At 44.9% G+C, this 19,659-nt stretch overlaps 1 protein-coding gene across 3 annotated transcripts in view; it reads right to left on the bottom strand.

The window, feature by feature from the left end:
• The window catches only part of MYO7A (myosin VIIA), a 187,010-nt gene that overhangs the window by 133,061 nt on the left and 34,290 nt on the right, over positions 1-19,659 (bottom strand). For 2 of the 3 annotated variants that reach the window (XM_053385422.1, XM_053385424.1), the window contains exons 1-2: positions 10,046-10,589; positions 117-230 (exon numbers count right to left, since the gene is read on the bottom strand). In XM_053385422.1, coding sequence (XP_053241397.1) covers positions 117-230; positions 10,046-10,150 — 219 coding nt within the window. In that variant the 5' untranslated portion in view covers positions 10,151-10,589. Of the gene's footprint in view, positions 1-116; positions 231-10,045; positions 10,590-19,659 lie in introns of those variants that run through there. The other variant, XM_053385423.1, reaches the window with a different exon arrangement.

The following is a 19,659-nucleotide window of genomic DNA, read 5'->3' as shown; positions in this document are numbered from 1 at the left end:
ATCTGGTTGCGAATGGAGTCTGCTTAAGCACTCGTGCTCCTCAATATGAAATGGAGATCTCTCACAGCAGACCTAGGAGGAATAAGACCGTCGATTTCCATTTCCATCTTACATACATTTCCTTCATCGTCTAGAACCTGGATCTGCCCAGAATCACACAGCTTGACCACTGCTCCGATGGGAACATCAAATTCCCGCCCGGTCTTCAGGTCCATCCATACATAATCTCCCTGGAAGGAAACACAAGGGGAAATTTAATTTTTGAGGAAATTTGACGGAAAACAAGCAAAGGAGAGCAGGACTGCAGGCAAAATGGTAATAACTTTAATAATAATATTAATAATATTAATAGGAGCTTAAGCAGACAGAATATGCTCAGCTTGCACATTTAACATATAGAATAAGAGAACAAGAAGAACATACATTTAGAGAAGATTGGAAAACGTTTGTTGAATATATGGTAAATAATTGTGTACAGCTGAAAACGTTGGCAGCATTAAGATAAATTCAACAGTGTAAATAAGTTTTGATGGATGTAATAATGACAGAATACAGAATGGTTTAGCTTATGTAAAATATGCAGGGATTTACGAGATGTAAAATGAGCCATGGAAAGAGAAGAAGGGAAGTCACTGATATTTTAAGGTTGTAAAAGTGAGTGTTTTAAATTGTAAAACAGAAAATTTAATAATAATAATTGTTATGTACTGAAGTTCTCACCCTGGGCCAGCAGGGGGATACTGTAGATAGTTTTCACTCAGGTCCACGTCAGTTATTTTAGGTGGGAAACCCTGGGTTGTTGTTGCTACAATGTTGACAGCCGGCTGCCTATAATAGCAGGCCGGCTGAGCTGTTTGCTGTTCAGTTCTGTTCCAGCTTACAAAATAAAGAGCTGCTTTGGAGAAATCACTGTGTCGTCTGCCATGTCTACCCACTATTTAACAATAATAATAATAATATAAAAAGGTGAATCTTTAGCATATGACAAAAGCTGTACACTGAAGGCACCAGGCATGGTCAGAAGAGAGATAACAAATACACATTTCTCCTGCTGCCTTTGTGATGCATGAACTCTCCACGTACCTAGAATTTTAAGAAGGAGATGCACGAGTTTGACCTTTGTACATTAAACAAGAATTGCAAAGAAGCACTGTTTCCGGCTTAGTGGAAAGCTAACAAAGCAATTGCTAGCAAATCCCCCAAAATTTGCTGGATTTTATCTTTTCTTCTCTCGAATTTATTGTGTCTCTGATTTAGAATCCGAAATAAAAATGCTCTTTTCATCCAGGCTGAGGCAGCGCTATTGAACAGGCTCCGTGCTGGACGTTTGAGGGTTAAAGATGAATTAAAATTAATGTACAGTTTTGAAATACATTTGTTCTGAAAAAAATGGAGGGGTATTACTCAGAATGTCTTTGTTCAGAAATAGACTGGAAAGAGAAGCTGCTGAATTGCAACTCATTACCAAACTTAAAACCATGGAGAGACCTGGTCTGGACAAAGACATTGGATTCTTATCTCATTATACACGACAAAGCCATTTTTCACCTTCTCACCCCTTGCTTTTTCCTGTAAGACCTATTGCAGTCGTTAAGAGTCGTCAACAGGCTCATCACACCTATCTGCCAATCACCCATTCCCACCACCCTTCTGAGTAATACCCCTCCCCACCTTCTCACTATATAGAAGGATCTGGCAACTTCTGTTTCAGTGTATCTGAAGAAGTGTGCATGCACACGAAAGCTCATACCAAGAACTAACTTAGTTGGTCTTTAAGGTGCTACTGGAAGGAAAAAATTTTTTTGTTTTGACTATGGCAGACCAACACGGCTACCTATCTGTAATTTATATCCTGTTCATCCTCCGGAAGGGGCCCAGGGTGGCAATACACGCAAAAAATAAAACAATTAGAACATCTAAAAAAAAATTCCAATACAGATGCAGACTGGAAAAGATCACACATGACATGTGCCATCAAATGCCAACAGTGCCTTTCAACTCTCTATATTGGACAAACAGGCCAAACCCTTTGCCAAAGGATAAAGGTAAAGGTACCCCTGACTGTAATTGCAGACAACTCTGGGGTTGTGCGCTCATCTCACTTTACTGGCCGAGGGAGCCGGCGTACAGCTTCTGGGTCATGTGGCCAGCATAACTAAGCCGCTTCTGGTGAACCAGCGCAGTGCACGGAAATGCCGTTTACCTTCCCGCCAGAGGCACTTGCACTTTGACGTGCTTTCGAACTGCTAGGTTGGCAGGAGCAGGGACCGAGCAACGGGAGCTCACCCCGTCGCGGGGATTCGAACCACCGACCTTCTGATCGGCAAGTCCTAGGCTCTGTGGTTTAGACCACAGGGCCACCCGCATCCCATTTACGACAAAGGATAAATGGTCATAAATCACAAGACAGAGAAACCAGTTGGAGGACACTTCAATCTCCCAGGACGTTCAATACAAGATCTCAAAGCAGCTGTCTTATTACAAAAGAATTTCAGGAATAGATTTGAAAGAAAAGTTGCTGAATTACAACTTATTACTAAACTGTAAACTATGGTCTGAATAGAGATATTGGATTCTTGTCTCATTACACATGCTAAAGCTATTTTTTGGCCATCTGCATACTATCCCTTGCTTTTTCCTGTAGGACTAATTGCAGTCGTTAACAGTCATCAACAGGTTTACCATACCCATTGAGTCAATCACCCATCTCCTACTACTCTCCTAAGAAAATCCCCACCCCACCCTCCCACTATATATATAAGGGTCTGGTGACTTCTCTTTCAGTGTATCTGAAGAAGTGTGCATGCACACGAAAGCTTATACCCAGAACAAATTTAGTTAGTCTCTAAGATGCTACAGGATAATTTTTTAAAACAATTTTGACATGAAATGTGTGTTTTACTTGTTTTTAATGCTAAGTTATTTACCGTCAAATCACCTTAAGATGTTTTCTAGGAAGTGACCCGTATAGGGAATTAAATACATTGATAATATATAGATATAGATTTTCCTGCAAAAATTAATTGCCCTCATAGGGTGCTCCTGTCACTCAGTTGGGATCTTCTGTTGCTGCCATGTCAAAGGTCTTCCCTCAAATCTAAAACTTTCATCAGTTCCGAATTGCTTTCTCCCCTGTTATCTGCAGTCTTCTCTGAAGCAATCCCTTCATATCTGTCACCAGAGGTCAAAAGAGCAACCCGGTCTTGTCCTTGTCCCATGACTCTCTACTCAGCAAGGAGCGTGCGGGACCAAAGGGAGAGACCATGTCCTCATGTCCTCTCTGGAGAGGATTTGAAAAGGAGAGCCGGCTGGATGGGCAGAGAGAGTGAAGCTGATCTCGGAAAAGGCAAAAATGATGGAGGGGAATGAAGGGAGGTCTAAGCCCCACCCCACCTCCCAGGTCTGCTCTAGGCTCCGCCCTCCAGTGCCAAGAGCTCCGCCTCCCAGACCCCACCCAGATTGTTTATTTTGTTAGGTCATGGATAGGCAAACTAAGGCCCGGGGGCCAGATCTGGCCCCATCGCCTTCTAAATCTGGCCGCGGATGGTCTGGGAATCAGTGTGTTTTGACATGAGCAGAATGGGTCCTTTTATTTAAAATGCATCTCTGGGTTATTTGTGGGGCATAGGAATGCGTTCATTTCCCCTCCTTCAAAATATAGTCCGGCCCCCCACAAGTTCTGAGGGATAGTGGACTGGCCCCCTGCTGGAAAAGTTTGCTGACCCCTGCTTTAGGTGGTTTAGACACTGCTCCACAAAGAAAATCTCTAAAAGGTTTACATCATCCCTTTAAAATGACGACAAACGCAAAAAAGGGCTTCTTTTTAAAACAACAACAACCATGCATCATATTTTAGGGCAGTACTGGCAACAATTGTTGTTGTTTCTATTTCTGTTATTAGAATTTATCACTCCACCTTCACCCCCAAGGTCCCAGTTAAAACACAGTATTAAAAGCAGTGATTAAAATTGCAGAAATAAGGCGAAAAGGAACATCTCAAGTGCCAAAAGCCAGGGTTAATGGGGTGTGTTATCGATGAGAGAATATATTCTCTTGAAAATTAGCATAAACCGGAAGAACTAACATGGGGCAGGGCATAAGAGATCTAAAATATATCCGCAAGCAGCCTTGCCTACCAAATATACAAGCATGCATTGTTATAATCCCAGTATGTTTCCGAGCACAATTCAAAGTGTTAGTGCTGACCTTTAAAGCCCTAAATGGCCTCGGTCTAGTGTACATGAAGGAGCGTCTCCACCCCCATCGTCCAGCCCAGACACTGAGGTCCAGCTCCAAGGGCCTTCTGGCGGTTCCCTCCCTGCGAGAAGTGAGGTTACAGAGAACCAGGCAGAGGGCCTTCTCGGTGGTGGCGCCCGCCCTGTGGAACTGCCCTCCCATCAGATGTCAAGGAAATAAACAACTATCTGACGTTCAGAAGACATATGAAGGCAGCCCTGTTTAGGGAGGTTTTTAATCTTTTGTTGGAAGCCACCCAGAGTGGCTGGGGAGGCTCAGCCAGATGGGTGGGGTATTATTATTATTAATAATAATAATAATAATAATAATAATAATAATAATAAACATCAGCAACTGCCACTTCTGCTGCTGCTCTCTCCCCAAAATGTTCCAAAAATTGGTGATGCTAAGTGAGTTGTTGTTTGTTGTTTAGTCATTTAGTCGTGTCTGACTCTTTGTGACCCCATGAACCAGAGCACGCTAAGTGAGAGGAGAAGGAATAAAGGATATGAAACTGAAACCATAGCCACATGCTAGCCATACATGGGCCTATGGTTTGTGGATAAGGCCCAACAACTAGCTCCACCCTTGATGGAATTGCATGCGCCATGGACCCTGAGCCCTGACGCATACGTCTTGAGCATGGATGTGTGCAAAGGAGCGCCTGTGGTGGAGTAGTTGAATTCACACTGGTACTGCATGAAGTTTGGAGCTCCACCCATGGTCAGCACTGCTCCTCCCTCCCATAGTCACTTGCTGGGCCTGCATCCGAATAATGCGCAGACTGGGTTGCATTCAAGAGGAGGTGGAATTGAGGTGCGGGCACCTACCCAAGCAACCTAAGAAAAAGGTAATCGACAGGATCGAGGCAGGAAAACATCACACCAAGAAAGTGGGGTCGGCTCTTTGTTAGCAAAAACAGGATCTGCAATGCCTTTTTACATCCCTAGATGCGGGTACCCCATGGCTTGCCCTCTGTGAGGATGAGCTAGCAATAAATCACACAGAGTAAGTGAAGCTGGCTCCTTATTAGAAGCTACGGGATCTGCTCAGGAGCGCCAGGCCTCAGGAGCACAGCAACTCATTTCCAGAAGGTCTTGCCCCTATAAAGCAGTTGCTGAGACTGAATGTCCCTGTCTCCCGACAGCTGCCGAAGTCGCCTCTGAAGGAATGGGTTTCCCAAATCTAAAACCTGACTGTGCAGTCAGTCTGAAACGGGCCCCAAAATCCACATTTTTCCTTCTCCAAGGGCGCATTAGCTAAAAACCATTAACTTGAGCACTTGAGCAAATGTATAACAGGAACCCAGCTATAGAAACATAACCGTCTCCCTTATCAGTCCATGAAGGCTGGTAATGACAGAAGGCCTTGTCAGTTCCGAGTGGAGCAGGGATGGCACACCCTGACCACACTGATGCACAGACCTTGTCAGCCCCCATTCCCGGGAACGGCGCCAAGAGTGCTCTTAGAGTTGGTGGCCTTCTTACCCCAAGATAAGGAATACAGGAACAGGAACATCCTTTTATGGTCAAGAGTACCGGAACAGGAATATCTGTTTATGGTCATGGATGTCAACTTGCATGTATAAGCTGACGTGATTGGATTCCTGGGGAAGTTGGGAGAGGGTGCCTGGAAGATATATATACTGCATGAAATTTCTCATTTCTTTGGACTTGCTGTGGACTGACCACGCAAGTTCCTTCTGCTATCCGGAGAGCAGAATAAACTCTTTCTCTGAATCAACGCAGACCCCACTAGGCGGTAAAGTCTAATAAGGCTACAAAACAAACTCAAGACTGGATGGGGCATTGACCTAAGATGCCATCTCCATGTCCCCTGATTCTTTGCCCGCTTCCGATCCTGGCAGCTGGCAGGTCATGCCAGGCAAACTCATGCCCCAAATGAGGTTGATGGGGCAGGTTACAACCCCAACGGTGTCATAGATCCCTTGTACCGTAAGTTTCAGTTTGTGGTTTATGCCTCTTAGAAAATCACATGCTCAGCCGTGGGACAGCGTAGGGCATCCTTTTCCTCTTCCCTTCTCCTCCTCCTTTCCTCGGATGTCTTTGACTTTGACTCTTTCTCTGAACCAAACCTCGGTGTCATTTGACTTCCTTCCTCCCATCCGGGAGCAATGCAGACCCCACCAATCGATCTTAGTCTAATAAGGCTACAGCCTCCTCTCAAGGGTTTTCCCCCAAGCAATCTGAGACTGTGCCTGAGTGAAGCTAACTTCTCCTCCGCCCTTTTCATGCCTCTCCTGGTTCTGGGAGACCAGGGAGGAGCAGAGCTTGCCACCGCAGGAGGGGGAGACACCTGTGACTCTTCTCCAGTCTGATTCTTCACTGCCTCTTGGCCCCCTCCTCTCCTGTTTCTGGACCTCTCTCTGCCACAGATGCTCCCTGCTCACTAAACCCTGTTCCCTCTCCATCTTCTGACCCCTCTTCCTCCCAGTCTTCTCCTTCTGACCACTCATAGTTGTCCCACCATCAATCCCTGGGCTCTGAGTCTTCTTCCCTTGGGGGTTCCCCAGCTGGTGCCTCCAACCATTCATCCACGTCCAACCAACCAGCCCATGACAGTAATGTCGACATATTACCAAAGTAAATCACTATATTGCCAAAGCCCAGTGGGATATGAAAATCACTGGAATGCCTTTTATGGAAATGTAGGAGCTACTAAGACTATTTGTCTCTATAGCCCAGTGTGGGATGCGGGTGGCGCTGTGGTCTAAACCACTGAGCCTCTTGGGCTTGCCGATCAGAAGGTCGGTGGTTCGAATCCCCGCGATGGGGTGAGCTCCCATTAGCTATCCCAAGAGTTGGCAACCTTTGGAGAATACCAGTACCTCTTTGGTTTTTTAAAAAAATAATTTTAATTGAGTTCTCCATGTATACTTCTTCTAATAATATATCTTTAATTTTTCATATTTCGACCCTCCTCCCCTGGACTCCCCCCATACTCCCGTTTTGTTTTATTTCCATATTGTTCACCCTGCGTATTGTTTTCCCCAAATTTTCTCAATACATAGTCTTATTTTTTGTTGCGATTGTTTACTCAAATCCTGCCAATGAGTCCATTTCTTTATGTTGCCTCTACATACATGTTGCCAATGGTTGCCATTCTCTTTTAAAGTCTTTGTTGTCCTTTTCATGTAATTTTTCTGTTAGTTTTGCCAGTTCTGTATATTCCATAAGTTTCCCTTGCCATTGTTCTTTCATTGGTATACCAGTACCTCTTTTAACCATACAGTGGTACCTCAGGTTAAGTACTTAATTCGTACCGGAGTTCCGTACTTAACCTGAAACTGTTCTTAACCTGAAGCACCACTTTAGCTAATAGGGCCTCCTGCTGCCGCTGCGCCACCGGAGCACAATTTCTGTTCTCATCCTGAAGCAAAGTTCTTAACCTGAAGCACTATTTCTGGGTTAGTGGAGTCTGTAACCTGAAGCGTATGTAACCCGAGGTACCACTGTATTGTGCTGACACTCGCAGCACTTTTCATCAATTTGTGAATACTAGCACTTTGGTTTTTAATAATAAAAAAAGAGAAAGTACTAACAATAACAGCAACATTTACATAAAACCATAGCGAAGCGACAGCTTTCCAAAACAGTCAGCCAACACAAGAAGTCAACCATCAAGAACTTGCTTAAAAAAAGCTATAGTTGAAAACCTTTGAAATGCTGAGAGGGCCCAAGCAGACGTCTCAAGGGAAGGTAATGAGCTGAAAAAAATGCTGAAATAGACATTTGTTAAGAAACCAGAGGCCTGTCTTCTTGGAATAATAGGTCTGGAATTGCTCAAAAAAGATGTTAGATTGTTTTTGTATGCCACAACTGCAGCTCAAATTTTATTAGCCAAGAATTGGAAAACACAAGAAATACTAACAGTGGAGGAATGGCAGATGAAGATGATGGACTTTTCGGAGCTAGCCGACCTGACTGGAAGAATCCACGACCAGAAGCATCAGGAAGAATGGAAGAAATTCAAGGACTATTTATCTAAATATGCTAAATAGAAATACTTGCAAAATAATAGTTAGGCTAAGGATCTGAATATGTGAAATTATAAAATGATATGTTTAAAGTTAAGATGAAAAGAGACAAAGATGTTAAGAGGATTAAGTACATTTTGTGAGATATTATTTTGGAAAACCGTTACAATGATACATAATGAAATTCAGTCAAGGGAATTTGAGGAAGTTGTTTAACTATGATATTAATATCGGATCAAGTTCAGTTATGATTTGTGTTTGTTTGTCTAAAAATGTGGAAAACCAATAAAATTTTTGAGGGGGGGGAAAGGGAAGGTGTTTCAGAACTAGGTACCAAAGCTGAAGAATGAATGAAGCATACGACGCAAAGCTGCCCCCCGCTCTGCCCCCCCCGCCACTGGCCTGTGCCTGCCCACCCCCCAAAGTCCCCCACAGCAGGAAGAAGTTTCGCCAGCCCTGCCCCAAACTGCTGTGCTCCTTCCTCCCCAACAACTCTAAAATCTTTGGTTACTCTAAAATCTGCCAGGCTCATCTTTCCAAGGTGGTCAGAAAACCAGGACACAACAATGGGGAGCCTTCTACGGAGACCCAGAAGCTGCAGTTAGTGCAGAATGCTGCAGCACGATTGCTGACACTGGTGAGGGTTGTCGATTTGCTACCAGGTGAAGTTGTTGTAAATAAAAATTGCCCTTTTCCCTTATGGGGTATCCAAGAGCCCATATAGAGTCCTTACATAGGTTCCCTATTGGTAGGAGAGAATAACAGAGGCCAACCAGAGAATATTGAGAAGCAAAGCAGCTAGTAAGCCTGATCTTTATTGATCTGTTGCAACAGGGTGCTCCCCTCACCCGCAGGAGAGGAGGAGGAACCCAGAAAAATGGCGCGCAAGGCCTTATAAAGACTTTTGAAATTGCCACCCTGTAGATCAAGACCACCCCCAGAAACATACATACATCACAGAAGGGGTGTAACCTAAGACCACCCCTCAGATACATCACACCTACATCACAGAAAAGGCGGTCTAGAAAAGAAGATTTGAATGTTGTTCGTTGTTTATCTCCTGTCTGGCAGGTTACTTGATTGGATTTCCTAGGTAGCCTGGCCAGCCTTTTGCAGTGATAAATACTTAGTTCCTGGGCCAGGTCACAGGCTCACACCCTATTCAAACACAGACATACCCTTAAGACAGGATTTGTGAAGGAAAAGACAATGGGGAGGCTTTTCCACTTTGACCTTGCAGAGAAAACATTTGCTCAGTTTAGGAATCAAAATGGCTTCAGGTCGGTCTTCCTGTGCTGATCTATGTACGTGCGGTTATGAACATTACCATATATCTAGGACCTCAAAATTCCTATCACAAAGTCCAAGGCGTTGCTAACTACCTGGGATGAGATCACCTTTCCCCTAAATGCGCCCACTGAGTAGCTCTGATCGGCAGAGCTGGCACTATTACATGTGCCACATAACACCCATTCCGTATTTATAAGCAATCGATCTTTTAGTGCGGGCAGCACACCTTTGTAACTCCCTGCCTATTGATAGGCGCCATAAATGTACGCTTTTCAATGCCTGCTAAAATCACTTTTGCTCGGGGAAGCCAGGTGCTTAGAAAGCTGGTGTGAGTTTTAATTTCAGCCCATTGTGACTTTAAGCTTTTCTTAAGTCTTAAACGATGGTTAGCGATAATTTCATCGCTTTGTGAACCGCTTCCGAGGTCTTTTGACAGCCGAGCGGTGTATAAGTTTTATGAAATAAATAAGCAAGATTGCAGCCTGCAACGCAGACCCAAGAGCTGGTATGCATGTCTCTTACCGATAGGAGTGTAGTGGCTTTCAGAACTTGGTTGACATTGCGGATGAGGGCCCATTTTTTCTGGTCTCTCTCGTGGACAGCTGGATTGCCGTAGCCTGGGAACATGGTGGATTCAGCCTTGCTGGCATTCCACGGAGGTTGCTCTCAATTCTCTCTGTTTCTCTCTCTTTCCTTTCTTTGAGCCTTAGACGAATTCCTTTATCTGGAGAAGCAGCAACATAGTTCTCTGAGGCGGCAACTCCTATTTTTCTCCCTGTCTGTGAGGTTCCGGCTTACTCTTCTCAGTCACAAGCTGCCTCCTTGCTGGGACAGATGAGATCCTGCGCACATTCTTTGTTGTTTAAATGGCATTTTCCCAAGTCCACTGCTGTTTCAGCACTGCCTCTGAGGGAAATCCACACTGGATCCAGGCTCCAGCTCTGGAAGAGGCTAGAAATTCATATCTGAGGGAGGTGGGTGTAAAAAAAAGGGGGGCTCTTCTCTTCCGGAGCTCCCAGCTCCCCTTATTCCAAAAAGAGGCTCCACGAAGCTTTGTGCCTTTCAACAGCTCTCTCGGGTACTTATTAATCCACAAATGTAAGTCAGTTCCCCCGTGTAACACATGGCTTTTAATTAACCTAATACCTCGGAGCGCCAAGTTAACCAAAGCGCAAACGGGAACTCAAAACCAAAGGCCATCTGCGGACGCCTTAAACCCTGTCGCCGGGCTGCGGAACCATAGCAACGGAATTTTAAATAATTGAGCGTGAGGCATCCTGAACAGTTAATACCTACTAAGTGGATGGAGTTGCAGGATAGACCCATGGAGGGAAACGACACGTTATGGTGACTTCAGAAAATGCCTGTTGATTGGCAGAGCAATATTTTGCGTGTTTACTCAGAAGTAAGTCCCAGAGGTATCTGCTCCCAGATAAGCGTGTATAACAGGTGTAGGGGAAAATGAGGCCCTTAAAAGCCAATGTGGCCCTCCAAGCTTCTCTATGCGGCCCTTTGAACTCTCCTCTGGCTACGCCATCTCCCCTCTAGCAACACTCCTCAATGACCCTGCTTTAGAGCTCAAGTGTTGCTGCCTGGCTAGAAAGTGTATCATATATTATTATTATTATTATTATTATTATTATTATTATTACTGTGGTACCTTGGTTCTCAAATTTAATCTGTTCCGGAAGTCCGTTCCAAAACCAAAGCCTTCCAAAACCAAGGCACGCTTCCCCATCAAAAGTAAAGCAAAACAGATTAATCCGTTCCAGACTTTTAAAAACAACCCCTAAAACAGCAATTTAACATGAATTTTACTATCTAATGAGACCATTGATCCATAAAATGAAAGCAATGATCAATGTACAGTGGTACCTCCAGTTACGAACGGGATCCGTTCTGGAGGCCTGGCAGTATCCTGAAAATTTTGTATCTGAAGGACTGCTTCTGTGCATGCACACAGCGCCACAGAGCGCCTCTGCGCATGTGCGAAGCGCGAGAGTGGCAAACCCACTTCCGGGTTTGCCGCGTTCGCAACCCAAAAATTATGTTACGCAAAGGTAATGTAACCCGAGGATCCACTGTACTGTATTATAAAATAAATAAGGCAGGATTGTAGATGATAAAAATTAAAATTGCATTCCTCCCCCCACCCCTTACCTGCACTGATGATAGTCATTGTTTGGATGGAGGGCTTTTATCTATTTCTGCAGTCACACAATCAATCAATCAGTAGCTGAACTGGGTTCCACACAGCCAAAAACAAATGAACCGAAAAAGCCTCAGAAACAAAAACGCGAAATAAATAGCAAAAACAAAAGCGCAAAACTTAATCTGTTCTGGAAGTCCATTTGACTTCCGCAATGTTCGAAAACCAAGGCACAGCTTCTGATTGGTGCAGGTCCCCCAGAAACAATAGCTGACAGCTGCATCAGACGTTTGGCTTCCGAAAATTGTTCGAAAACCGGAACACTGACTCCCGGGTTTTCGGCTTTTGAGAACCAAGGTACCACTGTATTATTATTATTATTATTATTATTATTATTATTATTATTATTATTATTATTATGGCCCTCTGCCTGTTTCCCTGTAACTTCACTTCTCGCAGTGAGAGAACCGCCAGAAGACCCTCAGCACTGGACCTCAGTGTCCGGGCTGAATGATGGGGGTGGAGACGCTCCTTCAGGTATACTGGGCTGAGGCTGTTTAGGGCTTTAAAGGACAGCACCAACACTTTAAATTGTGCTCGGAAACGTACTGGGAGCCAATGCAGGTCTTTCAGGACCCGTGTAATGTGCTCCCGGCGGCCGCTTCCAGTCACCAGTCTAGCTGCTGCATTCTGGATTAGTTGTAGTTTCTGGGTCACCTTCAAAGGTAGCCCCACACAGAGCGCATTGCAGTAGTCCAAGCGGGAGATAACCAGAGCATGCACCACCCTGGGGAGACAGTGTGGAGGCAGACACACAAACAACACCCAGAGAATCATAGAATTGTAGAGTTGGAAGGGACCCTGACGATCATCTAGTCCAGGTGTTTGCAGCTGTCCTATATGGGGATTGAACCTGCGACTTTAGTGTTCTCAACACCATGCTCGAACCAACTGAGCTATGCACACACATATATGTTCTCTTCTTCTTCTTCTTCTTCTTCTTCTTCTTCTTCTTCTTCTTCTTCTTCTTCTTCATTCAATTTATATACAGTGGTACCTCGGGTTACATACGCTTCAGGTTACAGACTTCGCTAAACCAGAAATAGTACCTCAGGTTTAGAACTTTGCTTCAGGATGAGAATAGAAATCGTGCTCCGGCGGCAGCTGGAGGCCCCATTAACTAAAGTGGTGCTTCAGGTTAAGAACAGTTTCAGGTTAAGAACGGACCTCCAGAACGAATTAAGTTATTAACCTGAGGGACGGGGGCCACCAGGTGGCGCGTTGGAAGATGGCCGACAATAACATCTCTCTGACCCATACGAGGTAATTAAGGGGCTGCTATGGGAAGTATGCCGCCTTCCTACTCCCCCTGGATGTGGGGGAACACTGCCCTGCCAGCGGTGTTCACAATGCACCCCCTAATCCGAGAGATGGGGGTGCAGAACACTTGGCACAAGCCCTCGATGAAGTCAGATCTTCCTGACGCCGATTCCAATTAGCGCGTGCTGGTTGCTTCAGCTCGGAATTATAATTGGAGAACATAATGATTGGAAACAAAGCTGAAGCACATACATCAAGTAAGGCTCGACAGATAAGACTGCTGATTAAGGGATCTCTGCGACTAGGAGTGATGGATGGATAAGTAAATCTTCTGATGAATTACCACAAGGAGACTGTATGTTTGGAACGAAGGGGGGGTGGAGGAAAAAACTCTTTTTTTCTTTGCACGATGTGATATTAATAACCCTTCACCCCAGATAGAAACAAGATCGTCACGTTTTTATTAAGCATAAGCAGGATTTTAAGAACTGTGTGGGATGCATTATAAAAGGAGAGAAGACTGGTGAATGGTGAGAAGAGGAAAATTTTTATGACGCAGTTAAAAAAATGGCTTCTCGCCAAGACAGGCTTGCCGGAGAAAGAAGGACAGGGGGAGGAGAATCAGGATCGCTAGAATGAGAAGGAATGTTGGAATGCAAGTTTGACCTGGCAGAGCCCCCTGACTCATTTGATTTATTTGGTAAGCCTGAGAAAAATAAAGGACAGACCGGAGATTAGTTTTGTTTATGGAAGCGTTGAACAGAGTCCGTCCCTGACCGATATGATTTTTGGAAGAGTACAAAACCCACACAGAGATACCAGTTTATGATCTGCTTGTGAAAATCATCAGAGATCGCAAAGAAAGGAATATAAGATAACAACAAGAAGAGAAAGGAAGTAACAAAGGACTATCCGGATCAAACTGGATAGAACTGACTAATTAAAGCAGGAAGATAAGTGATGCCTGTTTTGGACTCGTGCGGAGTTTGATGTATGGGTACCCTCAACAAAATTTAAAATTTGGCTGTATAATTTGGAATTAATGTGATATGGATAATGTGATGTGATTGGCCTGTTAATAAAAATTATTATTATTATTTTTTTAAAAAAAGTTATTAACCTGAGGGACTACTGTATTAGTGGAAATGTGGAGAGCGGAACTTAAGAGAGGGGAAATGAGAAACTGAAACTGAAATTGAAATGGGTGGAATGTCAAAGGTTGCAGAAGTAGCATATTTTGTGTGAAGGGTAGACTCCTGTGAGGCTTGGAAGTTTTGCCTTTCTGTATCAGGAGCGATTGAATGATGGAGAGACATGGCTGCCCCCAGAGAAAACTGACTGGAAGGGGGCACAGGTAGATCAGTCAATCGAACAGAGAGGCATCGGGCAGCCTCCCCTACGTGTGGATCCTTTGGGCTCACAAGAAAGTTTACATCTAACAGTACCGTGGTACATCTCTCATCACGGCTCGCAGCTTGGGAATTACTGTTCTCGTGTCTCAGGGCAACACCGGCTTCAGATGTTCAGGCATTGCAAGCAGATACTGTCCCTATTGAAAGGAGAGCCGCAAATTCAGCCTTTAAATAATACAGCAACCTCTTTGCACACCACTTTGTTCCCTCTGAAACCTGCTAGGACAAGGAAGGAAAATACCGAAATCCTCTGCCCCAGAGTAACTGTTCTTAAAGTCCAAACAAACAAACAAGGGGTTTACCTAATTCATATACATATACATATACATATACATATACATATACATATACATATACATACACATATACACACACTTTTTATTAATATTTTCTAATTTACATTTCAAAACATTCATTTAGACAACCTTAAATCAATGACTTCCCTTCTTCTCTTTCCGTGGTTCATTTTGCATACGATTAAAAAAAGTAAAGAGACCCCTGACCATTAGGTCCAGTCGTGGCCAACTCAGGGGTTGTGGTGCTCATCTCATTTTACTGGCCGAGGGAGCCGGCGTACAACTTCCGGGTCATGTGGCCAGCATGACCAAGCCGCTTCTGGAGAACCAGAGCAGCACACAGAAACGCTGTTTACCTTCCCTCCGGAGCGGTACCTATTTATCTACTTGCACTTTGACGTGCTTTCGAACTGCTAGGTGGGCAGGAGCAGGGACCGAGCAACGGGGGCTCACCCCGTCACGGGGATTCGAACCGCTGACCTTCTGATCGGCAAGCCCTAGGCTCTGTGGTTTAACCCACAGCACCACCTGCATCCCTCTTTGCATACCATACATCCCTGCATAATTTACATGAACTAAATCATTCAGTAATCCATTGTTACATCCATCAGAACTTATTTACACTGTTGAATTTAATGCTACCAGCGTTTTCAAGTGGAACACAATTTTCACCCATATATTCAGTAAACATTTTCCAGTCTTCTCTAAACATATGTTCTTCTCGTTCTCTTATTCTATATGTTAAGTCTGCAAGTTGTGCAAATTCTGTCAACTTAAGTTGCCTTTCTTCTTTAGTAGAGATCTCACTCCTTTTCCATTTTTGGACCAACAAAACATGGGCCGCAGTAGTGGCATACATAAATAACCTTCTTTGACACCTGGGAATTTCCATCTGAATTATCCCCAACAAAAAGGACTCTGGTTTTAAGAAACTGTTTTATATTGAGCCAGGCCAATACCTCAGTATTGCCCACACTGACTGGCAGTGGCTCTCCAGAATTTCAGAGAGGGGGCGATTCCCTCTCTACCTGGAGATGCGAGCAGAGATTGAACCTCGGATCTTCTGCATGTGAAGCCAATATTCTAGCCGTCCCTTAGCAGACCAACAGATCAGGATGCTTCCCTCCCTGCTTAGTTTCTTGTTGTTGCTGTTGTTGTTGTTTAGTCGTTCAGCCGTGTCCGACTCTTCGTGACCCCATGGACCAGAGCAAGCCAGGCACTCCTGTCTTCCACGGCCTCCCGCAGTTTGGTCAAACTCATGCTGGTAGCTTCGAGAACACTATCCAACCATCTCGTCCTCTGTCGTCCCCTTCTCCTTGTGCCCTCCATCTTTCCCAACATCAGGGTCTTTTCCAGGGAGTCTTCCCTTCTCATGAGGTGGCCAAAGTCTTGGAGCCTCAGCTTCAGGATCTGTCCTTCCAGTGAGCACTCAGGGCTGATTTCCTTAAGAATGGATGCGTTTGATCTTCTTGCAGTCCATGGGACTCTCAAGAGTCTCCTCCAGCACCATAATTCAAAAGCATCCATTCTTCGGCGATCAGCCTTCTTTATGGTCCAGCTCTCACTTCCATACATCACTAGCTTACTTTCTTATTGTGCACTTATTTAAGTCAGCAAAGTCCGACTCTGGAGGAGGTCAAAATCAATTAGCAATGTAAAATCAAAAGAAGAAGAAGAAGAAGAGTTTGGATTTGATATCCCGCTTTATCAGTACCCGAAGGAGTCTCAAAGCGGCTAACATTCTCCTTTCCCTTCCTCCCCCACAACAAACACTCTGTGAGGTGAGTGGGGCTGAGAGACTTCAGAGAAGTGTGACTAGCCCAAGGTCACCCAGCAGCTGCATGTGGAGGAGCAGAGACGCGAACCCGGTTCACCAGATTATGAGTCTATCGCTCTTAACCACTACACCACATTGGCTCTCTATACAGCTATATACAGTGGTACTTGGTTCTCAGACTTAATCCGTTCCAGAAGTCCGTTCCAAAACCAAGACACGCTTTTCCACAGAAAGCAATGCAAAATGGATTACTGTGGTACCTTGTGCTGCGTAACCTCTAGGTTACAGAATCTTTGGGTTAAGGCCGCGACAAACCTGGAAATATATACTTCCGGGTTTCGCCACTCGCGCATGTGCAGAAGCTCTTGTGCACCATGTGCGTGCACAGAAGCACTCTATCGCTCTGCGTGTGTGTGCAGAAGCGGCGCCTCCAGCTATGGATTTTTCGGGATGCGCATGGCACCCCAAAATGAATTAAATCCGTAATCAGAGGTACCACTGTAATCCGTTCCAGACTTTTAAAAGCAACCCCTAAAACAGCAATTTAACATGGATTTTACTATCTAACGAGACCATTGATCCATAAAATGAAAGCAATAAACAATGTACTGCAGTCACACAATCAATCAATCAATCAATCAGTAGCTGAACTGGGTTCCACACAGCCACAAAAAGAAAACAAAAAGAGCCGCAAAAACAGAAACACAAAATAAATAGCAAAACCAGACAGACCTCAGTGTAACACACAAAACGGAAGTGTGGCACTCAAATCAGAAGCGTAACACTCAAAACAGAGCACGTTCAGATTCCGAAGAAAGTTCGCAAACCGGGATATTTGCAGTGTTCGGGTTCCAAGTTGTTTGAGGACCAAGGTGTTTGAGAACCAAGGTACCACTGTATATCAAAATCAGAAACCTCACGCTTTCAAAAGCACAACCAATTCATTCTTGGCCCACCAGGGGGTCCCATTCATACCACAAAGCCATTCGCCCCGTTATGTACTGAGTTGAATAGGATCCAAAATGCAGCAGTCTGATTGGTCCTAGAAGAATAGGATTCAGAATGCAGCAATCTGATTGGTCCTAGAACAATAGGATTCAGAATGCAGCGGTCTGATTGGTCCTAGAACAATAGGACCCAGAATGCAGCAGTCTGATTGGTCCACAGGAGCCACCCAATCCAGCTCCACGTGGAAGTGAATCCGCAACCTGATTGGCCTACAGTAGAATCCCGGAATTAGCCAATCACATGGAGCCCATTGTGTAAATAATGTATATAAAGCAGACATTTTGGGGGAACTTCCATTCCTCCTCCCCACTATGAGCTGAATAAAGAGCATGAAATCCACTCTTGACTCCAAGTATATTTCACCCCCTTCTCAAGAAACCCATGCAAACCCTTTTCATCAGCTGATGTCCCTGGTGATGCCAGCCGATGGGCAGGAGGACAGGGTTTAATCCTGCATTAGCTGCGTACCCTGCTCCCAGCAGGGAACAGGGTCAGGCAGCCTGGGCAGCAGGATTTAATCTCCGCTTATCAACTGACAAGCAGACAGTCAAGGCACCCAGCAGCTTGCAGGAGAAGCAGAACCTTTGAAAAACACTTTAAGACAGTCGCTGGTCCTATATCGGCTAAAATGGAACCATGGGTGTGGACGGGGGTGCTGCCTTAAACCCCTTTTCAAAAGTGATGTATGAAGCATTCGCCCCACTTAAATAAAGGAGGGAGGAAGATGCCTCAAAATATGCTTTAAATATCATCATCATCATCTTGGTCGCTGGTAAAAATAAAATACACACAGTCTCTGATTTCACGCAAAAGAATCATTCAGAAAAACCACTCATATTTGGAGTGAGACAATACTGTTATAGGTAATATTTGAGCCACAAAAATTGAAAGGGAAGGGAGGGGGAAGTCAATGACATTTCATTCTTTTGCACTGCAACAGTTTTTTTAAAATGCTTCTGAGAAGGGATTTAAGGCAGCCCCTGATGTCCCGATTCAGCTGGAATGGGATCATTCAGCTGCCTTTAAGCACTTCTCAGAAGCGCTGTTTGAAGCGGCTAAGATAAGGACAAGAGGTCTGATCTTAAAGTAATAGACTGGGGGACTTAAAGGGAATGTGGGAGGAGACTTTCAAAGGAATTTGCAAGTCTCCCCCCTACCCTTTTAAGTCCCCCAACATGCTTCAGGCTGTTGACAAGCTGGGATGTGTACAGAAGAGGGCAATAGAAGGGTCTAGAAGCCAAGCCCTATGAGGAACGGTCGAAGGAGCTGGGTATGTTTAGCCTGGAAAAGAGGAGATATGATGGTCGTCTTCAAATATCTGAAAGGCTGTCACATGGGAGATGACACAAGCTTGTTTCTCCTGCTCCAGAAGGTAAGACTCGAACCCAGGGCTTCAAGCTGCAGGAAAGGAGATTCTGACTAGATATACGGAAAAACCTTCTGACAGTCAGAGCTGTTTGGCAGTGGAACGGTCTCCCTTGGGAGGTTGTAGACTATCCTAACAACAACAACAATTATTTATTATTTATACGCCGCCCATCTGGCTGGGTTTCCCCAGACACTCTGGGCGGCTTCCAACAAAATATTAAAATACAGTAATGCATCAAACATTAAAAGCTTCCCTAAACAGGGCTGCCTTCAGATGTCTTCTAAAAGTCTGGTAGTTGTTCTCTCTGACATCTGGTGGGAGGGCATTCCACAGGGCGGGCGCCACTACCGAGAAGGCCCTCTGCCTGGTTCCCTGTAACTTGGTTTCTTGCAGTGATGGAACCGCCAGAAGGCCCTCGGTGCTGGACCTCAGTGTCTGGGTAGAACTATGGGGGTGGAGACGCTCCTTCAGGTGTACTGGACTGAGGCCGTTTAGGGCTTTAAAGGTCAACACCAACACTTTGAATTGTGCTCGGAAACGTACTGGGAGCTAATGTCGGTCTTTCAAGACTGGTGTTATGTGGTCTCGGCGGCCGCTCCCAGTCACCAGTCTAGCTGCCACATTCTGGATTAGTTGTAGTTTCTGGGTCACCTTCAAAGGTAGCCCCACATAGAGCGCATTGCAGTAGTCCAAGCGGGAGATAACCAGAGCATGCACCACTCTGGCAAGACAGTCTGCAGGCAGGTAGGGTCTCATCCTGCATACCAGATGGAGCTGGTAGACAGCTGCCCTGGACACAGAATTG

This window comes from Podarcis raffonei, chromosome 4 (genome assembly GCF_027172205.1).
Source record: "Podarcis raffonei isolate rPodRaf1 chromosome 4, rPodRaf1.pri, whole genome shotgun sequence".
Classification (NCBI taxonomy): Eukaryota; Metazoa; Chordata; class Lepidosauria; order Squamata; family Lacertidae; genus Podarcis; species Podarcis raffonei.
Note: the sequence above shows the minus strand (reverse complement) of the source record. Positions and strands in the feature narration are given on the sequence as shown.